This window comes from Pleurodeles waltl, chromosome 9 (assembly GCF_031143425.1).
Source record: "Pleurodeles waltl isolate 20211129_DDA chromosome 9, aPleWal1.hap1.20221129, whole genome shotgun sequence".
Taxonomy (NCBI): Eukaryota; Metazoa; Chordata; class Amphibia; order Caudata; family Salamandridae; genus Pleurodeles; species Pleurodeles waltl.
Window position 1 is genome coordinate 134,111,545 of NC_090448.1, and position 15,969 is coordinate 134,127,513.

Consider the following 15,969-nt stretch of genomic DNA (forward strand, 5'->3'; position numbering starts at 1 on the left):
TCTTTACTCTGACACTACTCAATTCTATGCCACTCCACTGTCACTCTACAAAACAACTCCATTCCATGCCACTTTACTCCACTCTATTTTAAGACACACTACTTTACTCTACGCCTCTCCAGTACTCTGCACCATTCTACAACACTGTATTCCACTCCACACCACTCCTCGACAATATACTCTGCTCAACACTATTCTCCAGCACTCAACTCCATGCAACACTCTCTACTCCACACAGCACTCTGCACCACACCATTCTGCTCTTTACCACTCCACTCTACAACACACCACTTAGAGTGTACACAAGAGTATACACATGCTATAAATGCCAAGGATTAGGTGTGTGTGTGTATGCGCACTTACCTTCATCATCTGATGGGGTGGCAAACCATCACATTCCTCTTTCTAATGCTACATCATGCAGTATTTTACTAAGTTTAGTTTATACACAAAGACATTTTGAGTATTACTAGCCTAACGTTGACATGATTCTTTAAAAAATATCTTCGGAGAAAAGCATGAATTTTCATCTACAAGTGAAAGAAATGAAGACAGCCTGGCATTAGTTTAGACAGGTCTTCACAACAGACACTGTATAGGCATACAAAAATAGCCTAACTGCTTAATGAATCTATTAGAGAAAACTTTTATCATGACGTTAGAAGGAAGAACACATTTTGCACAGTGTTAACAAAAATTAAGATGTCTTAAAGAATGTTTGAAAAAGGAAGAAGATGAATTTAGAAAGAAAACGTCTTATTCAAGACTTAAAGTTAGAGAAGAAACACAGAGGGAAAGTGTGTATTTTCAGAAGTAAAGAGTAAAGACTCAACTTAAAACTAGAATGAGTTCTGAAATCTTCTGTGAACAGAATTTTGTGATGGTCAGAAACCATAAGCAGACTGGAGGTTGGGCCGGCATTTCATTAAATAAAAATCATTGTAATGCACAGAGTGAATTTAAAGAATTTACCTCTAAAAGCAGCATTTAAATGTTGCTTTTTACAGAACGCTTCCATAGTCACATTTATTTAGCTTAATTCACTGACAACTTTTATGACCAGAATAAAAACATTTATTTTTTTCATGATACAAATGCATTTTTGATACAAGAGACTGATTAAAAGTTATGCTTTATTTCTCTTACCCATTTGACCTACACAAAATATAATAATGTATTAAACTATTTAGTTTAATCTCCACAGAATATTACTTTATGAATAGGTTTTGACAATAGACCTGTATGGGAAAGAATTATCTCACCGAGTAATGCACCGCACTCACCCTGAACTATGCTGTCTTATAGAAAGAAGAACTGTGAAAGTGAGCTGAACTGATAGTTGAGTTACGAAATCAAGTACAGTTTTGTCTTAGGTTTAGGATGTTCTTTGTTTAATTGCTTAATCAACAGAAGCCATCCTGTTTCCATGAAGAGTCTGCCATTTGATTAGAGGAGAGGATGAGCTGATCCAACAACTGTTGTATTTTCTACTCCATAACACCTCACTCTAGTCCATCACACTGTACAACACTCCACGCCACTCTCCTTTATGCCACTTTTAGCCATGCTGAACAGCTGCCAATCTGGTGTACAACATGGCTAAATCATATTGGAAAAGCCAATAGCTCTTGCATCGACGAGACCTACTGGCATTGCCAGTGCTTGTTTAAATTATTTCCAAGACCCATATATTGGACACAATGGATTGCCAACCCAAAAGCAGTCCTGGGCCACTGAGGACAAACTAAAGTGGTTTGGTGGCAGCTGTTGCAGGGGAAGAGCAGGAGCTGACTAGTGCCTCTGCTGGAAAAACACATTGCCTACTGGTTCCGTATCCATGACCCTGAAAGGACTGTGCTGTTTCATCACTGGGTGGGGAAAGCTGTCTCTTTCCATATGCCAGCAAACTGGAGTAGCCACTGCGTGTCAAAATCCGGCATAAAAATTGGTTGGCAGGGGTCAACAGTTACAAGGAACGTGGTGTAGCCCTACTGTTTCAAAAGCTTTCCAGAGAGGAGTCTACCTTATTTCCAAAGTGGCAGAAAACATCCAAGGGCATGTCCATCAATGAAAACTACACATAGCAAGATAACCCAGTGGACTCTATCCTGGCAGGTCAATGGTAGCACACTGGTACCACCCGCTACCAAGTTATCCTAGGTGTTCAAAAAGGGATCAGACAACGTATTTGGCTTTGTCTTGCCCATCATGTATTGTCTACGCCAAGGAATCCCTAAGATCTCCAGGACTGGTGGCAACATATCAATTGCCATGTCCTAAAGAGACTGAGTGCATCGGTCCAGACAGGCAGCCTACATTTACAGACTGCAATGCCAGACTGACGAATAAAGACATGCAATTACAATGGCATCGATCTTTTGAATTCACTATTGAGAGGAGTGGTTAGAAATGAATTTGTATTCACTTTATTGGTTGAGGCCCCTGTAATAAGGTTCTTTAGGGGGTGGGGGTTGATGAGAAACTGTCACTTTGCACTGGTCTATGAGGATAAGCAATCCGCCTATTCACAGGTAGGGAAGCACATGGTTTCCACTAGGTAGCCGCCAGAATGTCTCTGAGGGAATCATTTAGTAAGGGACCTGATGCTGCTAGTAACTGGCTGCAGAATCTGTCAAGATATTTGTTTTATTCTAAACGGGGAGCAGCTGTAACCGTGGCTGTCTTGTCATCTGAATCAACACTGTAAATGAGGCACTTTTCCACAGTTTACCCATGTGGTGAGTTATGCTCTGTCTTAGGAGAAGTACCTAGCCCACTGACGTTCTGCAAATCAAGGTTGGAACATCATCAGTCTAATGGGGAAATAAGCAAACCATCCTCCTCACCATAAACATCCTGGAGTACACCTTCTTTGGCACAGAATTAGAATCCGAAAATAAATGATATTGCAACCTCTGCTCAGAGGCACAGTGTTGGAGTCAGATGGCATGACACTTATGATATTCTAATTTTCCTAGTGCTACACCAATCGACGTGGGTGTTGGCACCGGATCATCCTCTGGCATGGATGGTGGAAATCAGGGTGGTGGAAATCCGGGTGGCAGTCTTTACCGGAATCAGTACAGGACCGGTAACAGAACCCATGTGGACAGACTGCCCAAAGGTAAGCTACTGCAGTTCTGTGGGGCCTGAAGGAGTGCCAGAGGGAGGCAGGGGCACAGTGAATATTTGCAACATGGCCTCTCTGAATGCCTTGATCTGCTGCAGGGAACAGGAAGGCTGTTGCCAGGGTGCTGGGGTGGGCCACAGTAAAATACATGGCTGGGAGACACCCCACACATTTTACTGGGATATTTTTGCCCTCGTGTCTCGTGGGCCTTCTGACAAAAAAAACAAAAACTTATCAGCCACTGTAGGAAGTTGGCTCTGTATGTGCTATTTCAAAGTAAGGAATAGCATGCACAGAGTCCAAGGGTTCCCCTTAGAGGTAAGATAGTGGCAAAAAGAGATAATACTAATGCTCTATTTTGTGGTAGTGTGGTCGAGCCGCAGGCTTATCAAAGGAGTAGTGTTAAGCATTTGTTGTACATACACACAGGCAATAAATGAGGAACACACACACAGAGACAAATCCAGCCAATAGGTTTTGTTATAGAAAAATATATTTTCTTAGTTTATTTTAAGAACCACAGGTTCAAATTCTACATGTTTTAAAAGTGGACACAGTGCAATTTTCACAGTTCCTGGGGGAGGTAAAGTAGTGTTAGGTTTCACAGGAAAGTCACTTACAGGTTTCAGTTCTTGGTCGTCGGGACTTTAAGATCAGGCAGTCGCGGTCAGGGGGAGCCTTGGGATTCCCTCTGCAGGCGTCGCTGTGGGGGCTCAGGGAGGACAACTTTGGTACTCACGGTCTCGGAGTCGCCGGAGGGTCCTCCCTGAGGTGTTGGTTCTCCACCAGTCGAGTCGGGGTCGCCGGGTGCAGTGTTGCAAGTCTCACGCTTCTTCCGGGGAGTTGCAGGGGTCTTTAAGTCTGCTCCTTGAAACAAAGTTGCAGTTCTTTTGGAGCAGGGCCGCTGTCCTCGGGAGTTCCTTGTTTTGCTTGAAGCAGGGCAGTCCTCTGAGGATTCAGAGGTCGCTGGTCCTTTGGAAAGCGTCGCTGGAGCAGGGTTCTTTGGAAGACAGGAGACAGGCCGGTAAGTCTGGGGCCAAAGCAGTTGGTGTCTTCTGTTCTTCCTCTGCAGGGGTTTTTCACCTCAGCAGTCTTCTTCTTCTTGTAGGTTTCAGGAATCTAAATCTTTAGGTTCAGGGAAGCCCTTAAATACTAAATTTAAGGGCGTGTTTAGGTCTGGGGGGTTAGTAGCCAATGGCTACTAGCCCTGAGGGTGGGTACACCCTCTTTGTGCCTCCTCCCAAGGGGAGGGGGTCACATTCCTATCCCTATTAGGGGAATCCTCCTTCTACAAGATGGAGGATTTCTAAAAGTCAGAGTCACCTCAGCTCAGGACACCTTAGGGGCTGTCCTGACTGGCCAGTGACTCCTCCTTGTTTTTCTCATGATCTCTCCTGGACTTGCCGCCAAAAGTGGCGGCTGTGTCCAGGGGGCGGGCATCTCCACTAGCTGGAGTGCCCTGGGGCATTGTAACACGAAGCTTGAGCCTTTGAAGCTCACTGCTAGGTTCCTGCAGGGGGGAGGTGTGAAGCACCTCCACCCAGAGCAGGCTTTGTTTCTGTCCTCAGAGAGCACAAAGGCTCTCACCGCATGAGGTCAGACACTCGTCTCTCAGCAACAGGCTGGCACAGACCAGTCAGTCCTACACTGAACAATTGGGTAAAATACAGGGGGTATCTCTAAGATGCCCTCTGTGTGCATTTTTTAATAAATCCAACACTGGCATCAGTGTGGGTTTATTATTCTGAGAAATTTGATACTAAACTTCCCAGTATTCAGTGTAGCCGTTATGGAGCTGTGGAGTTCGTTTTTGACAGACTCCCAGCCCATGTACTCTTATGGCTACCCTGCACTTACAATGTCTAAGGTTTTGATTAGACACTGTAGGGGCATAGTGCTCATGCACATATGCCCTCACCTGTGGTATAGTGCACCCTGCCTTAGGGCTGTAAGGCCTACTAGAGGGGTGACTTACCTATGCCACAGGCAGTGGGAGGTCGGCATGGCACCCTGAGGGGAGTGCCATGTCAACAGTCATTTTCTCCCCATCAGCACACAAGCTGGCAAGCAGTGTGTCTGTGCTGAGTGAGGGGTCCCTAGGGTGGCATAAGACATGCTGCAGCCCTTAGAGACCTTCCCTGGCATCAGGGCCCTTGGTACCAGGGGTACCAGTTACAAGGGACTTACCTAGGTGCCAGGGTTGTGCCAATTGTGGAAACAATGGTACATTTTAGGTGAAAGAACACTGGTGCTGGGGCCTGGTTAGCAGGGTCCCAGCACACTTCTCAGTCAAGTCAGCATCAGTATCAGGCAAAAAGTGGGGGGTAACTGCAACAGGGAGCCATTTCTTTACACCTGGTGTCTAGTGGGATTTCTGCCCCTCCAGCCAAGGGTAGAATTGACTGTTGTGCTCAAGGGAGAGCATTAGCTCATTGCCAAGGGTGCTGCTCTCTGCCTCAAAAAGAATGAAATCCCTGTGGTCTAGGTTATACATCCTTGCTTGGGGATCACGCTCCTACAGTGATTCCCATGCAGGGATCAAGTAGGGGGGGGATATCATTGGAAAAGGGAAATGCTACCCTTTATGACAATACCTCCCCAGTCTAAATGTGTGCTCTGGGCTGAGATATTCCCCTGAGCAGTGATGCAATTAAAAGTAAAATGAGCAGACTGGTTAATTTGAGTTTACTGTAACGCTATTATTGTACCATGCATGCTGATCACCATTTACAAAAAGAAAACAGCCTCGGCTGCTGGGGAAGCCTTTTCACAACACAACAGAAAGTACATACACATGCACTCTTATTGAGTGTTTCCACTACAAGAAAAAGTAGCAAGCAGTGAAAGGACACTGTGCATTTAAGCAATACTTGGGCCATGCTTGGTTGGGGGGGGATGGAGGGAGGGATGGAGAGACACAAGAAGAGAAAGTGAAGATGGCATGCACTGACAAGAGAAGCAAACACATGAGACAGACGAAGCCAACCAATGGTTAGAAATGGACTTGCTCTGAAGACCTGTAGATTAACCAAATAAGATAATGTTTGTAACAAGAAATGTCTCCATATTGTATTTTGGGGCCTTTGCTGTTACGTGCTCTAGCCCTACCCACACAAGTGAGGTATCATTTTTAAGGGGAGACTTTGGGGAATGGTAGAACATTTGTGGCACTCTGCATATTCCAGAACCTTCCATCACAGAAATGTAAGGAAAGTGTACTTAGTCAACGTTTGAGGATTTCAAAGGTATCTAGTTTTCAAACATCTGCAAGTTTGCTAGGTTTCCATAGGTGCCAGCTGAGCTAGGGCCAAATTCACAGCAAGCCACATTGCAAAAGAGGAAAAAAAAAAAGCAGTAGTTTTCATTGGAAATACGTGATTTGTCAATGTTGCGTTTTGGAGCCTTTACGCACAAGTGAGGTACCGTTTGTTTTTTTTTTTTTTGAGACATGTGAGAATACCGAATAGTAGCACATTTGTTGTTACCAATTGTATTTCTCTGAATTTGTGTCTTTCAAACGTAAGCCAGTGTGGAAGAAAGCCATTTTGAAAAATGCACTCTGAATAACATGCTAGTATAAGGGTAACCACAAATTTAGAGGTGTACAAAAAAACGCTGCTCCTGAAGTCCGTATTTGGGGTCTAGTTCAGAAATACATAAGCTTCCTTGATACCCATTTTTCACACTTTATATTTTATCATATGACTAGCTCTATGCCCAGGACAGAATAACAAACCATTGTAAGGTGCAGTTCAGATGTTGGCTCTGGGTACATCAGGTTCCTGAAAAACCTACAAACCCTATGTATCCCTGCAACCACAAGCAGAAGCGTCAAATGAACACAGGAGTATATTGCTATTGTAAATAGGCCATCGTGAGAAATTACAAATGAAAATGTTGTCACTAATGGATGTTTTTTCCTACACAACACCTGAATTTCCTAACAAAATACCATTCAAGAAAAACGGGATGAAAACTTCTTAATAGTATACCTTTGTTAGAACATGAAAAATGTAGGGATACATCAATCCTTTCTTGTGCCTGTGCTCTGCAACTCGTAGTACTTCGGGTGCAACAGGAGGCAGTGGCGGGGTGGTAATATCCATGTGGTTCCTCGTGGGCATTGACAGTAAGCACGGGATTTGTACGTTGCTGCCTTTGTTCCCCTTAGTTTCAACCGTCTTGTTTGTAGAAGAGGGAGCTGAGGGACCTTCTGTCTGAATAGAAACAAAGAACAAAAACAGAAATATCAGCCTACCCGCATTACTACACTAAAAAGTGTCAGAATATAGCAGCAACAGCAGTAACATCTCCGCAGAGCAGACATCCGGTTTGGATGCAGCACAACATTCACATCAGACTAAGGACACATTTTCAAACGGGAATGTTACACAACTGGGAAGAATCGAAAAAGAAATTTCAACTACGCATGGCTACTATCAATAAATGGATGGCCAGCAAATGGCTCAAACTTAATGGGGATAAGACCGTGATTATGTGCTTCGGCCGTAATAACATCCCTTGGGATACTAGTAGGTGGCCAGAAGCCCATGGGGGATGTCCCTCACCGTGTCTTTCGGCTAAAAACTTAGGCATTATATTTGACACCTCCCTTTCATTCAAGCCTCAAATAAATCAAATCATCAAAGTCTGTTTTTGGATTCTCAAAACTCTTAGGAAAATCATGTGTTTTTTAGAGGAAGATTTAAGAACGCCGGTCGTGCTGGCTCTAGTCACTTCTAGACTAGATTACTGCAATGCCCTTCTTCTAAATGCCAATAAATCGTCCCTTGATAAATTACAGTCTATTCAGAACATCGTGGCACGTTTGATCCTTAATCTCCCACAGTCCTCCTCTGCCAGTAGGAGCCTGAAATTGCTACACTGGCTACCTATTAATAAGAGAATCATTTTTAAAACCCTCTGCCTTACTCACAGACCCCTGCAATCTGAGGGCTGTGAATACTTGAAGTCCACTCTGTGTCTGTATCTGCCTACCAGAAACTTGAGATCGTCTTCCAAATATGTGATCGCGGTCCCCCGTTGCCATAGGGCAAGATGGGGGGATCTTGCTTTTACAGTGGAAGCCGCTAGGCTGTGGAATGGCTTACCACTTGCCCTCTGGCAAATTACTATTCACGCCATTTTTAGGAAAAGATTGAAAACTTGCCTCTTCTCCCAATAGGTGCTTTTCTCTGCCTGTTGGTACCCCTCTGCTTCCCTTACTTGTTCAGATTAGCACTTCGATGCGTCCTGCCGGAATGCGCTCTACAAATAGCTCAATACAATACAATACAATACAGAACACAAACAAAATAAATTCTGAAAACATCTTGGTAATAGCCATTAACCGCTGGTAGACAGGAGCATGGACATACGATCAAACAAACCCAAACAATCTGAAAGAAGTGAAATAACATAAAAAAGAAGTAGCAGTTTTGCACTGTACACCAAAAAGGTGCATATAAAAAGGCCTTAGAAAGGAAAGAAAACCCGCTAATTAAAACTATCCCGCATTTAAAATATCATAAATGTCTGACGCAGAGGGGGCATGGGTGTCACCTACTCGAGGTAGCGGCTGTAAGAAATCAGTTTTAGATTCCAACATGAAGAATCCAAGTTTGCTTTGGCCAAATACAAGCATGGAAACTCGTGCATGCAATAATGGAAAATATTCAGTGCTTAATTTGTAAATAAAAACGTGCCGGTGCTCAGAGCTATCCTCTGAAACAAGCGGCTGCTGCAGTTAAATGTGCGAGCACGGAATACTGAGGCAGCGTAATGCTGAAGCCCTTTCGGGCCTCTTTAACCCATTTAAAGCCACTCCCTGCTTTTCAGCTCACTCTTGCAGCTTTCTGCTCTCTCCGATTCGGACGCTTTTTCATTTTTCTCTTCCTCTGTGTTTCCCAAATGTGTCTTTTGCTCGCAGCAAATGGTTGAGGCAGTAGAATAAGCGCCGGCCCTCTAAAATAAGTGCTGGTGCGCAGCACCGGAAACAACAAGCACAAATTAAGCACTGTATATATATTCCTTTATATTATATACATTTTTTCCCTCAACTACGGGAGAAAGTGTTTGATATATATATATATATATATATATAAATATATATCCTACAGGTATTTAAAAGAAAGCGGTACATGCCAAACAGAACAATACAAAATGATCAATTAAAAAAAAAAAAAAAGATTTAAAGAAAAAAAAAAACTTCAGAGGCGAAAATGAAATCATATCTATTGGTGAAAACTACCAGCCATATTAGAAAACATCTTTGACCACGTGCACGTCATGTGTTTTTAGGCAGTCTCTGTGTACTAGCTAGAAATTAGGAACCGTAAATACACATGCCATCGTAGCGGTCTTGACATGGGAACGGGAATCCCATAAACATGATGTACGTATTTTCTTCTCCAATATAAAGAAAAAAGTCAAGACACAGGCGAACAGTTGCACAATGTATTAACATAACAGAAAAGGACTTCCTCCCAACGCGTTTCAGACGTAGCCTTGTTCACGTCTTGACTTGACTTTTCTTTATATTGGAGAAGAAAATACGTACAGCATATATATATACTGTATGGCAGCATGCTCCCAGCACATGGAGATTTACTTCCCTCTGGCAGTGTCAACACAAAGTGACTTTAGACTTTTGAAGAGCTGAAGGACTCAGAATTTGAAGGGATTGGACACATGTAGTCTACTGGGTTTTCATTGATTACCAGCCCTGTAGGAAGTTGGCTCTGTATGCACTATTTCAAAGTAAGGAATAGTATGCACAGAGTCCAAGGGTTCCCCTTAGAGGTAAGATAGTGGCAAAAAGAGATAATACTAATGCTCTATTTTGTGGTAGTGTGGTCGAGCAGTAGGCTTATCAAAGGAGTAGTGTTAAGCATTTGTTGTACATACACACAGGCAATAAATGAGGAACACACAATCAGAGACAATTCCAGGCCAATAGGTTTTTGAGTAGAAAAATATATTTTCTTAGTTTATTTTAAGAACCACAGGTTCAAATTCTACATGTAATACTTTGCATGAAAGGTATTGCAGGTAAGTACTTTAGGAACTTTGAATAATCACAATAGCATATATACTTTTCAAATAAAACACATATAGCTATTTCAAAACTAGACAGTGCAATTTTCACAGTTCCTAGGGGAGGTAAGTAATTGTTAGTTCTTGCAGGTAAGTAAACCACCTACGGGGTTCAAGTTTGGGTCCAAGGTAGCCCACAGTTGGGGGTTCAGAGCAACCCCAAAGTTACCACACCAGCAGCTCAGGGCCGGTCAGGTGCAGAGTTCAAAGTGGTGCCCAAAACGCATAGGCTTCAATGGAGAAGGGGGTGCCCCGGTTCCAGTCTGCCAGCAGGTAAGTACCCGCGTCTTCAGAGGGCAGACCAGGGGGGTTTTGTAGGGTACCGGGGGGGACACAAGTTAGCACAGAAAGTACACCCTCAGCAGCACGGGGGCGGCCGGTTGCAGTGTGCAAACACACGTCGGGTTTTCAATTAGAATCAATGGGAGACCAAGGGGTCTCTTCAGCGATGCAGGCAGGCAAGGGGGGGGGCTCCTCTGGGTAGCCACCACCTGGGCAAGGGAGAGGGCCTCCTGGGGGGTCACTCCTGCACTGGAGTTCTGATCTTTCAGGTCCTGGGGGCTGCGGGTGCAGAATCTTTTCCAGGCGTTGGGATCTGGGAGTCAGGCAGTCGCGGTCAGGGGGAGCCTCGGGATTCCCTCTGCAGGCGTCGCTGTGGGGGTTCGGGGGGGGGGGGGGTTTCGGGGGGGGAGGGGGCGCGCAACTCTGGCTACTCACGGTCTCGTAGTCGCCGGGGAGTCCTCCCTGAAGTGTTGTTTCTCCAAAAGTCGAGCCGGGGGCGTCGGGTGCAGAGTTGCAAGTCTCACGCTTCTGGCGGGAAACGCAGTTGTCTTGAAGTTGCTTCTTTGGAAACAAAGTTGCAGTCTTTGGTGAACAGGGCCGCTGTCCTCGGGAGTTTCTTGGGCAGGGCAGTCCTCGGAGGATTCAGAGGTCGCTGGTCCTGGGGAAAGCATCTCTGGAGCAGTTTCTTCAGAAGGGGGGGGGGGGGGGGGGAGAGACAGGCCGGTAGAGCTGGGGCCAAAGCAGTTGGTGTCTCCGTCTCCTCTGCAGGGTTTTTCAGCTCAGCAGTCGTCTTCTTCTTAGGTTGCAGGAATCTGAGTTCCTAGGTTCTGGGGAGCCCCTAAATACAGAATTTAGGGGTGTGTTTAGGTCTGGGAGGGCAGTAGCCAATGGCTACTAGCCCTGAGGGTGGCTACACCCTCTTTGTGCCTCCTCCTCCCAAGGGGAGGGGATCACATTCCTATCCCTGTTGGGGGAATCCTCCATCTGCAAGATGGAGGATTTCTAAAAGTCAGAGTCACCTCAGCTCAGGTTGCCTTAGGGGCTGTCCTGACTGGCCAGTGACTCCTCCTTGTTTTTCTCATTATCTCTCCTGGACGTGCCGCAAAAAGTGGGGGCTGTGTCCAGGGGGCGGGCATCCCCACTAGCTGGAATAGCCTGAGCCTTGGAGGCTCAATGCTAGGTGTTACAGTTCCTGCAGGGGGGAGGTGTGAAGCACCTCCACCCAGAGCAGGCTTTGTTTCTGTCCTCAGAGAGCACAAAGCCTCTCACCGCATGGGGTCAGAAACTCGTCTCTCAGCAGCAGGCTGGCACAGACCAGTCAGTCCTGCACTGAACAATTGGGTAAAATACACAGGGCATCTCTAAGATGCCCTCTGTGTGCATTTTTTAATAAATCCAACACTGGCATCAGTGTGGGTTTATTATTCTGAGAAGTTTGATACCAAACTTCCCAGTATTCAGTATAGCCATTATGGAGCTGTGGAGTCCGTTTTTGACAGACTCCCAGACCATATATTCTTATAGCTACCCTGCACTTACAATGTCTAATGCACCTATGCCCTCACCTATGGTATAGTGCACCCTGCCTTTGGGCTGTAAGGCCTGCTAGAGGGGTGACTTACCTATGCAACAGGCAGTGTGAGGTTGGCAAGGCACCCTGAGGGGAGTGCCATGTCGACTTAGTCATTTTCTCCCCACCAGCACACACAAGCTGGCAAGCAGTGTGCCTGTGCTGAGTGAGGGGTCCCCAGGGTGGCAGAAGGCATGCTGCAGCCCTTAGAGACCTTCCCTGGCATCAGGGCCCTTGGTACCAGTTACAAGGGACTTACCTGGGTGCCAGGGTTGTGCCAATTGTGGAGGCAACAGTACATTTTAGGTGAAAGAACACTGGTGCTGGGGCCTGGTTAGCAGGGTCCCAGCACACTTCTCAGTCAAGTCAGCATCAGTATCAGGCAAAAAGTGGGGGGTAACTGCAACAGGGAGCCATTTCTTTACAAGCCCTGACAAAGTCAGTGGGATATTTCCCAGGACAAAACATGTGTTGGATGATCGGAGGCGGATTTGAAACCGATTAAAACTGGCTGAATTGCACTGCAAGACTGGAGTTTCAATTTGTGACAGGCCAAATCGAATCGCGCCAATTGGAATTTGGATTTGAAGCCTGAGTGCCATCTGTTGAATGAACATTACTTTGTATAAGGATTATCCACAATATGAGTGAATATGGTCTTGGAATTGCTTATAGGCGTCTGCCTCAAATGTAGATTTCTTGTTTATGAGTCTTTGATTGTTCAAATTTTGGGGTTGCATGCATGTTTTTTCCCCCTTTAAGAGCACCGCCTTTTTCACGAGAGACTTGGAGGACTGGGTATTTGTGAGTGCCAATTCCCCCCAAAAAACACTACCCTTGTATCTTTCCATCTAAATATGTATATGTAGGAAGTTGGCTCTGTATGTGCTATTTCAAAGTAAGGAATAGCATGCACAGAGTCCAAGGGTTCCCCTTAGAGGTAAAATAGTGGTAAAAATAGATAATACTAATGCTCTATTTTGTGGTAGTGTGGTCGAGCAGTAGGCTTATCCAAGGAGTAGTGTTAAGCATTTGTTGTACATACACATAGACAATAAATGAGGTACACACACTCAGAGACAAATCCAGCCAATAGGTTTTTATATAGAAAAATATCTTTTCTTAGTTTATTTTAAGAACCACAGGTTCAAATTCTACATGTAATTTCTCATTCGAAAGGTATTGCAGGTAAGTACTTTAGGAACTTCAAATCATCAAAATTGCATGTATACTTTTCAAGTTATTGACAAATAGCTGTTTTAAAAGTGGACACTTAGTGCAATTTTCACAGTTCCTAGGGGAGGTAAGTATTTGTTAGGTTAACCAGGTAAGTAAGACACTTACAGGGCTTAGTTCTTGGTCCAAGGTAGCCCACCGTTGGGGGTTCAGAGCAACCCCAAAGTCACCACACCAGCAGCTCAGGGCCGGTCAGGTGCAGAGTTCAAAGTGGTGCCCAAAACGCATAGGCTATAATGGAGAGAAGGGGGTGCCCCGGTTCCGGTCTGCTTGCAGGTAAGTACCCGCGTCTTCGGAGGGCAGACCAGGGGGGTTTTGTAGGGCACCGAGGGGGACACAAGCCCACACAGAAATTTCACCCTCAGCAGCGCGGGGGCGGCCGGGTGCAGTGTAGGAACAAGCGTCGGGTTCGCAATGTTAGTCTATGAGAGATCTCGGGATCTCTTCAGCGCTGCAGGCAGGCAAGGGGGGGATTCCTCGGGGAAACCTCCACTTGGGCAAGGGAGAGGGACTCCTGGGGGTCACTTCTCCAGTGAAAGTCCGGTCCTTCAGGTCCTGGGGGCTGCGGGTGCAGGGTCTCTCCCAGGCGTCGGGACTTTAGGTTCAAAGAGTCGCGGTCAGGGGAAGCCTCGGGATTCCCTCTGCAGGCGGCGCTGTGGGGGCTCAGGGGGGGGCAGGTTTTGGTACTCACAGTATCAGAGTAGTCCTGGGGTCCCTCCTGAGGTGTTGGTTCTCCACCAGCCGAGTCGGGGTCGCCGGGTGCAGTGTTGCAAGTCTCACGCTTCTTGCGGGGAGCTTGCAGGGTTCTTTAAAGCTGCTGGAAACAAAGTTGCAGCTTTTCTTGGAGCAGGTCCGCTGTCCTCGGGAGTTTCTTGTCTTTTCGAAGCAGGGGCAGTCCTCAGAGGATGTCGAGGTCGCTGGTCCCTTTGGAAGGCGTCGCTGGAGCAGGATCTTTGGAAGGCAGGAGACAGGCCGGTGAGTTTCTGGAGCCAAGGCAGTTATCGTCTTCTGGTCTTCCGCTGCAGGGGTTTCAGCTAGGCAGTCCTTCTTCTTGTAGTTGCAGGAATCTAATTTTCTAGGGTTCAGGGTAGCCCTTAAATACTAAATTTAAGGGCGTGTTTAGGTCTGGGGGGTTAGTAGCCAATGGCTACTAGCCCTGAGGGTGGGTACACCCTCTTTGTGCCTCCTCCCAAGGGGAGGGGGTCACAATCCTAACCCTATTGGGGGAATCCTCCATCTGCAAGATGGAGGATTTCTAAAAGTTAGAGTCACCTCAGCTCAGGACACCTTAGGGGCTGTCCTGACTGGCCAGTGACTCCTCCTTGTTATTCTCATTATTTTCTCCGGCCTTGCCGCCAAAAGTGGGGCCTGGCCGGAGGGGGCGGGCAACTCCACTAGCTGGAGTGTCCTGCTGGGTTGGCACAAAGGAGGTGAGCCTTTGAGGCTCACCGCCAGGTGTGACAATTCCTGCCTGGGAGAGGTGTTAGCATCTCCACCCAGTGCAGGCTTTGTTACTGGCCTCAGAGTGACAAAGGCACTCTCCCCATGGGGCCAGCAACATGTCTCGGTTTGTGGCAGGCTGCTAGAACTAGTCAGCCTACACAGATAGTCGGTTAAGTTTCAGGGGGCACCTCTAAGGTGCCCTCTGTGGTGTATTTTACAATAAAATGTACACTGGCATCAGTGTGCATTTATTGTGCTGAGAAGTTTGATACCAAACTTCCCAGTTTTCAGTGTAGCCATTATGGTGCTGTGGAGTTCGTGTTTGACAGACTCCCAGACCATATACTCTTATGGCTACCCTGCACTTACAATGTCTAAGGTTTTGTTTAGACACTGTAGGGGTACCATGCTCATGCACTGGTACCCTCACCTATGGTATAGTGCACCCTGCCTTAGGGCTGTAAGGCCTGCTAGAGGGGTGTCTTACCTATACTGCATAGGCAGTGAGAGGCTGGCATGGCACCCTGAGGGGAGTGCCATGTCGACTTACTCGTTTTGTCCTCACTAGCACACACAAGCTGGCAAGCGGTGTGTCTGTGCTGAGTGAGAGGTCTCCAGGGTGGCATAAGACATGCTGCATCCCTTAGAGACCTTCCTTGGCATCAGGGCCCTTGGTACTAGAAGTACCAGTTACAAGGGACTTATCTGGATGCCAGGGTCTGCCAATTGTGGATACAAAAGTACAGGTTAGGGAAAGAACACTGGTGCTGGGGCCTGGTTAGCAGGCCTCAGCACACTTTCAATTGTAAACATAGCATCAGCAAAGGCAAAAAGTCAGGGGGCAACCATGCCAAGGAGGCATTTCCTTACAGTATATTTTTTGTTTATTCACAGAAAAACACCAAAGGGTACAGGGACATTCTAGTTAGGTTCTGAATTTACTCCTACAAAACCACAGAAATTCAGCAGTTATAGTTGGAGTTCTCTCAAGTAACTAAAACTCGTGCCCTAAGGTAACTATAACTCACGCCTTTACTATAACCCTCTTCGACGGCATTCTACAGCAAACATACCGGTATCTTTCTCGACGTCATACCTCTCGACACCGACCAGGATCTCGTTTTTGGGAGTTTTTCACAAGATCTTCCTCTGTGGGGTTCTTTTGGATGAGAGGAGGGCTCTTTGGAGGACGATTGGTGTTCCCCAAGGCCTC

General features: G+C 46.2%; 1 protein-coding gene across 2 annotated transcripts in view; it reads right to left on the reverse strand.

Moving 5' to 3' along the window:
- FAM120A (family with sequence similarity 120 member A) overlaps positions 1-15,969 on the reverse strand; it is a 405,119-nt gene that overhangs the window by 227,386 nt on the left and 161,764 nt on the right. For both annotated transcript variants that reach the window (XM_069206413.1, XM_069206412.1), the window contains exon 9: positions 7,123-7,347. In XM_069206413.1, coding sequence (XP_069062514.1) covers positions 7,123-7,347 — 225 coding nt within the window. The remainder of the gene's footprint in view (positions 1-7,122; positions 7,348-15,969) is intronic.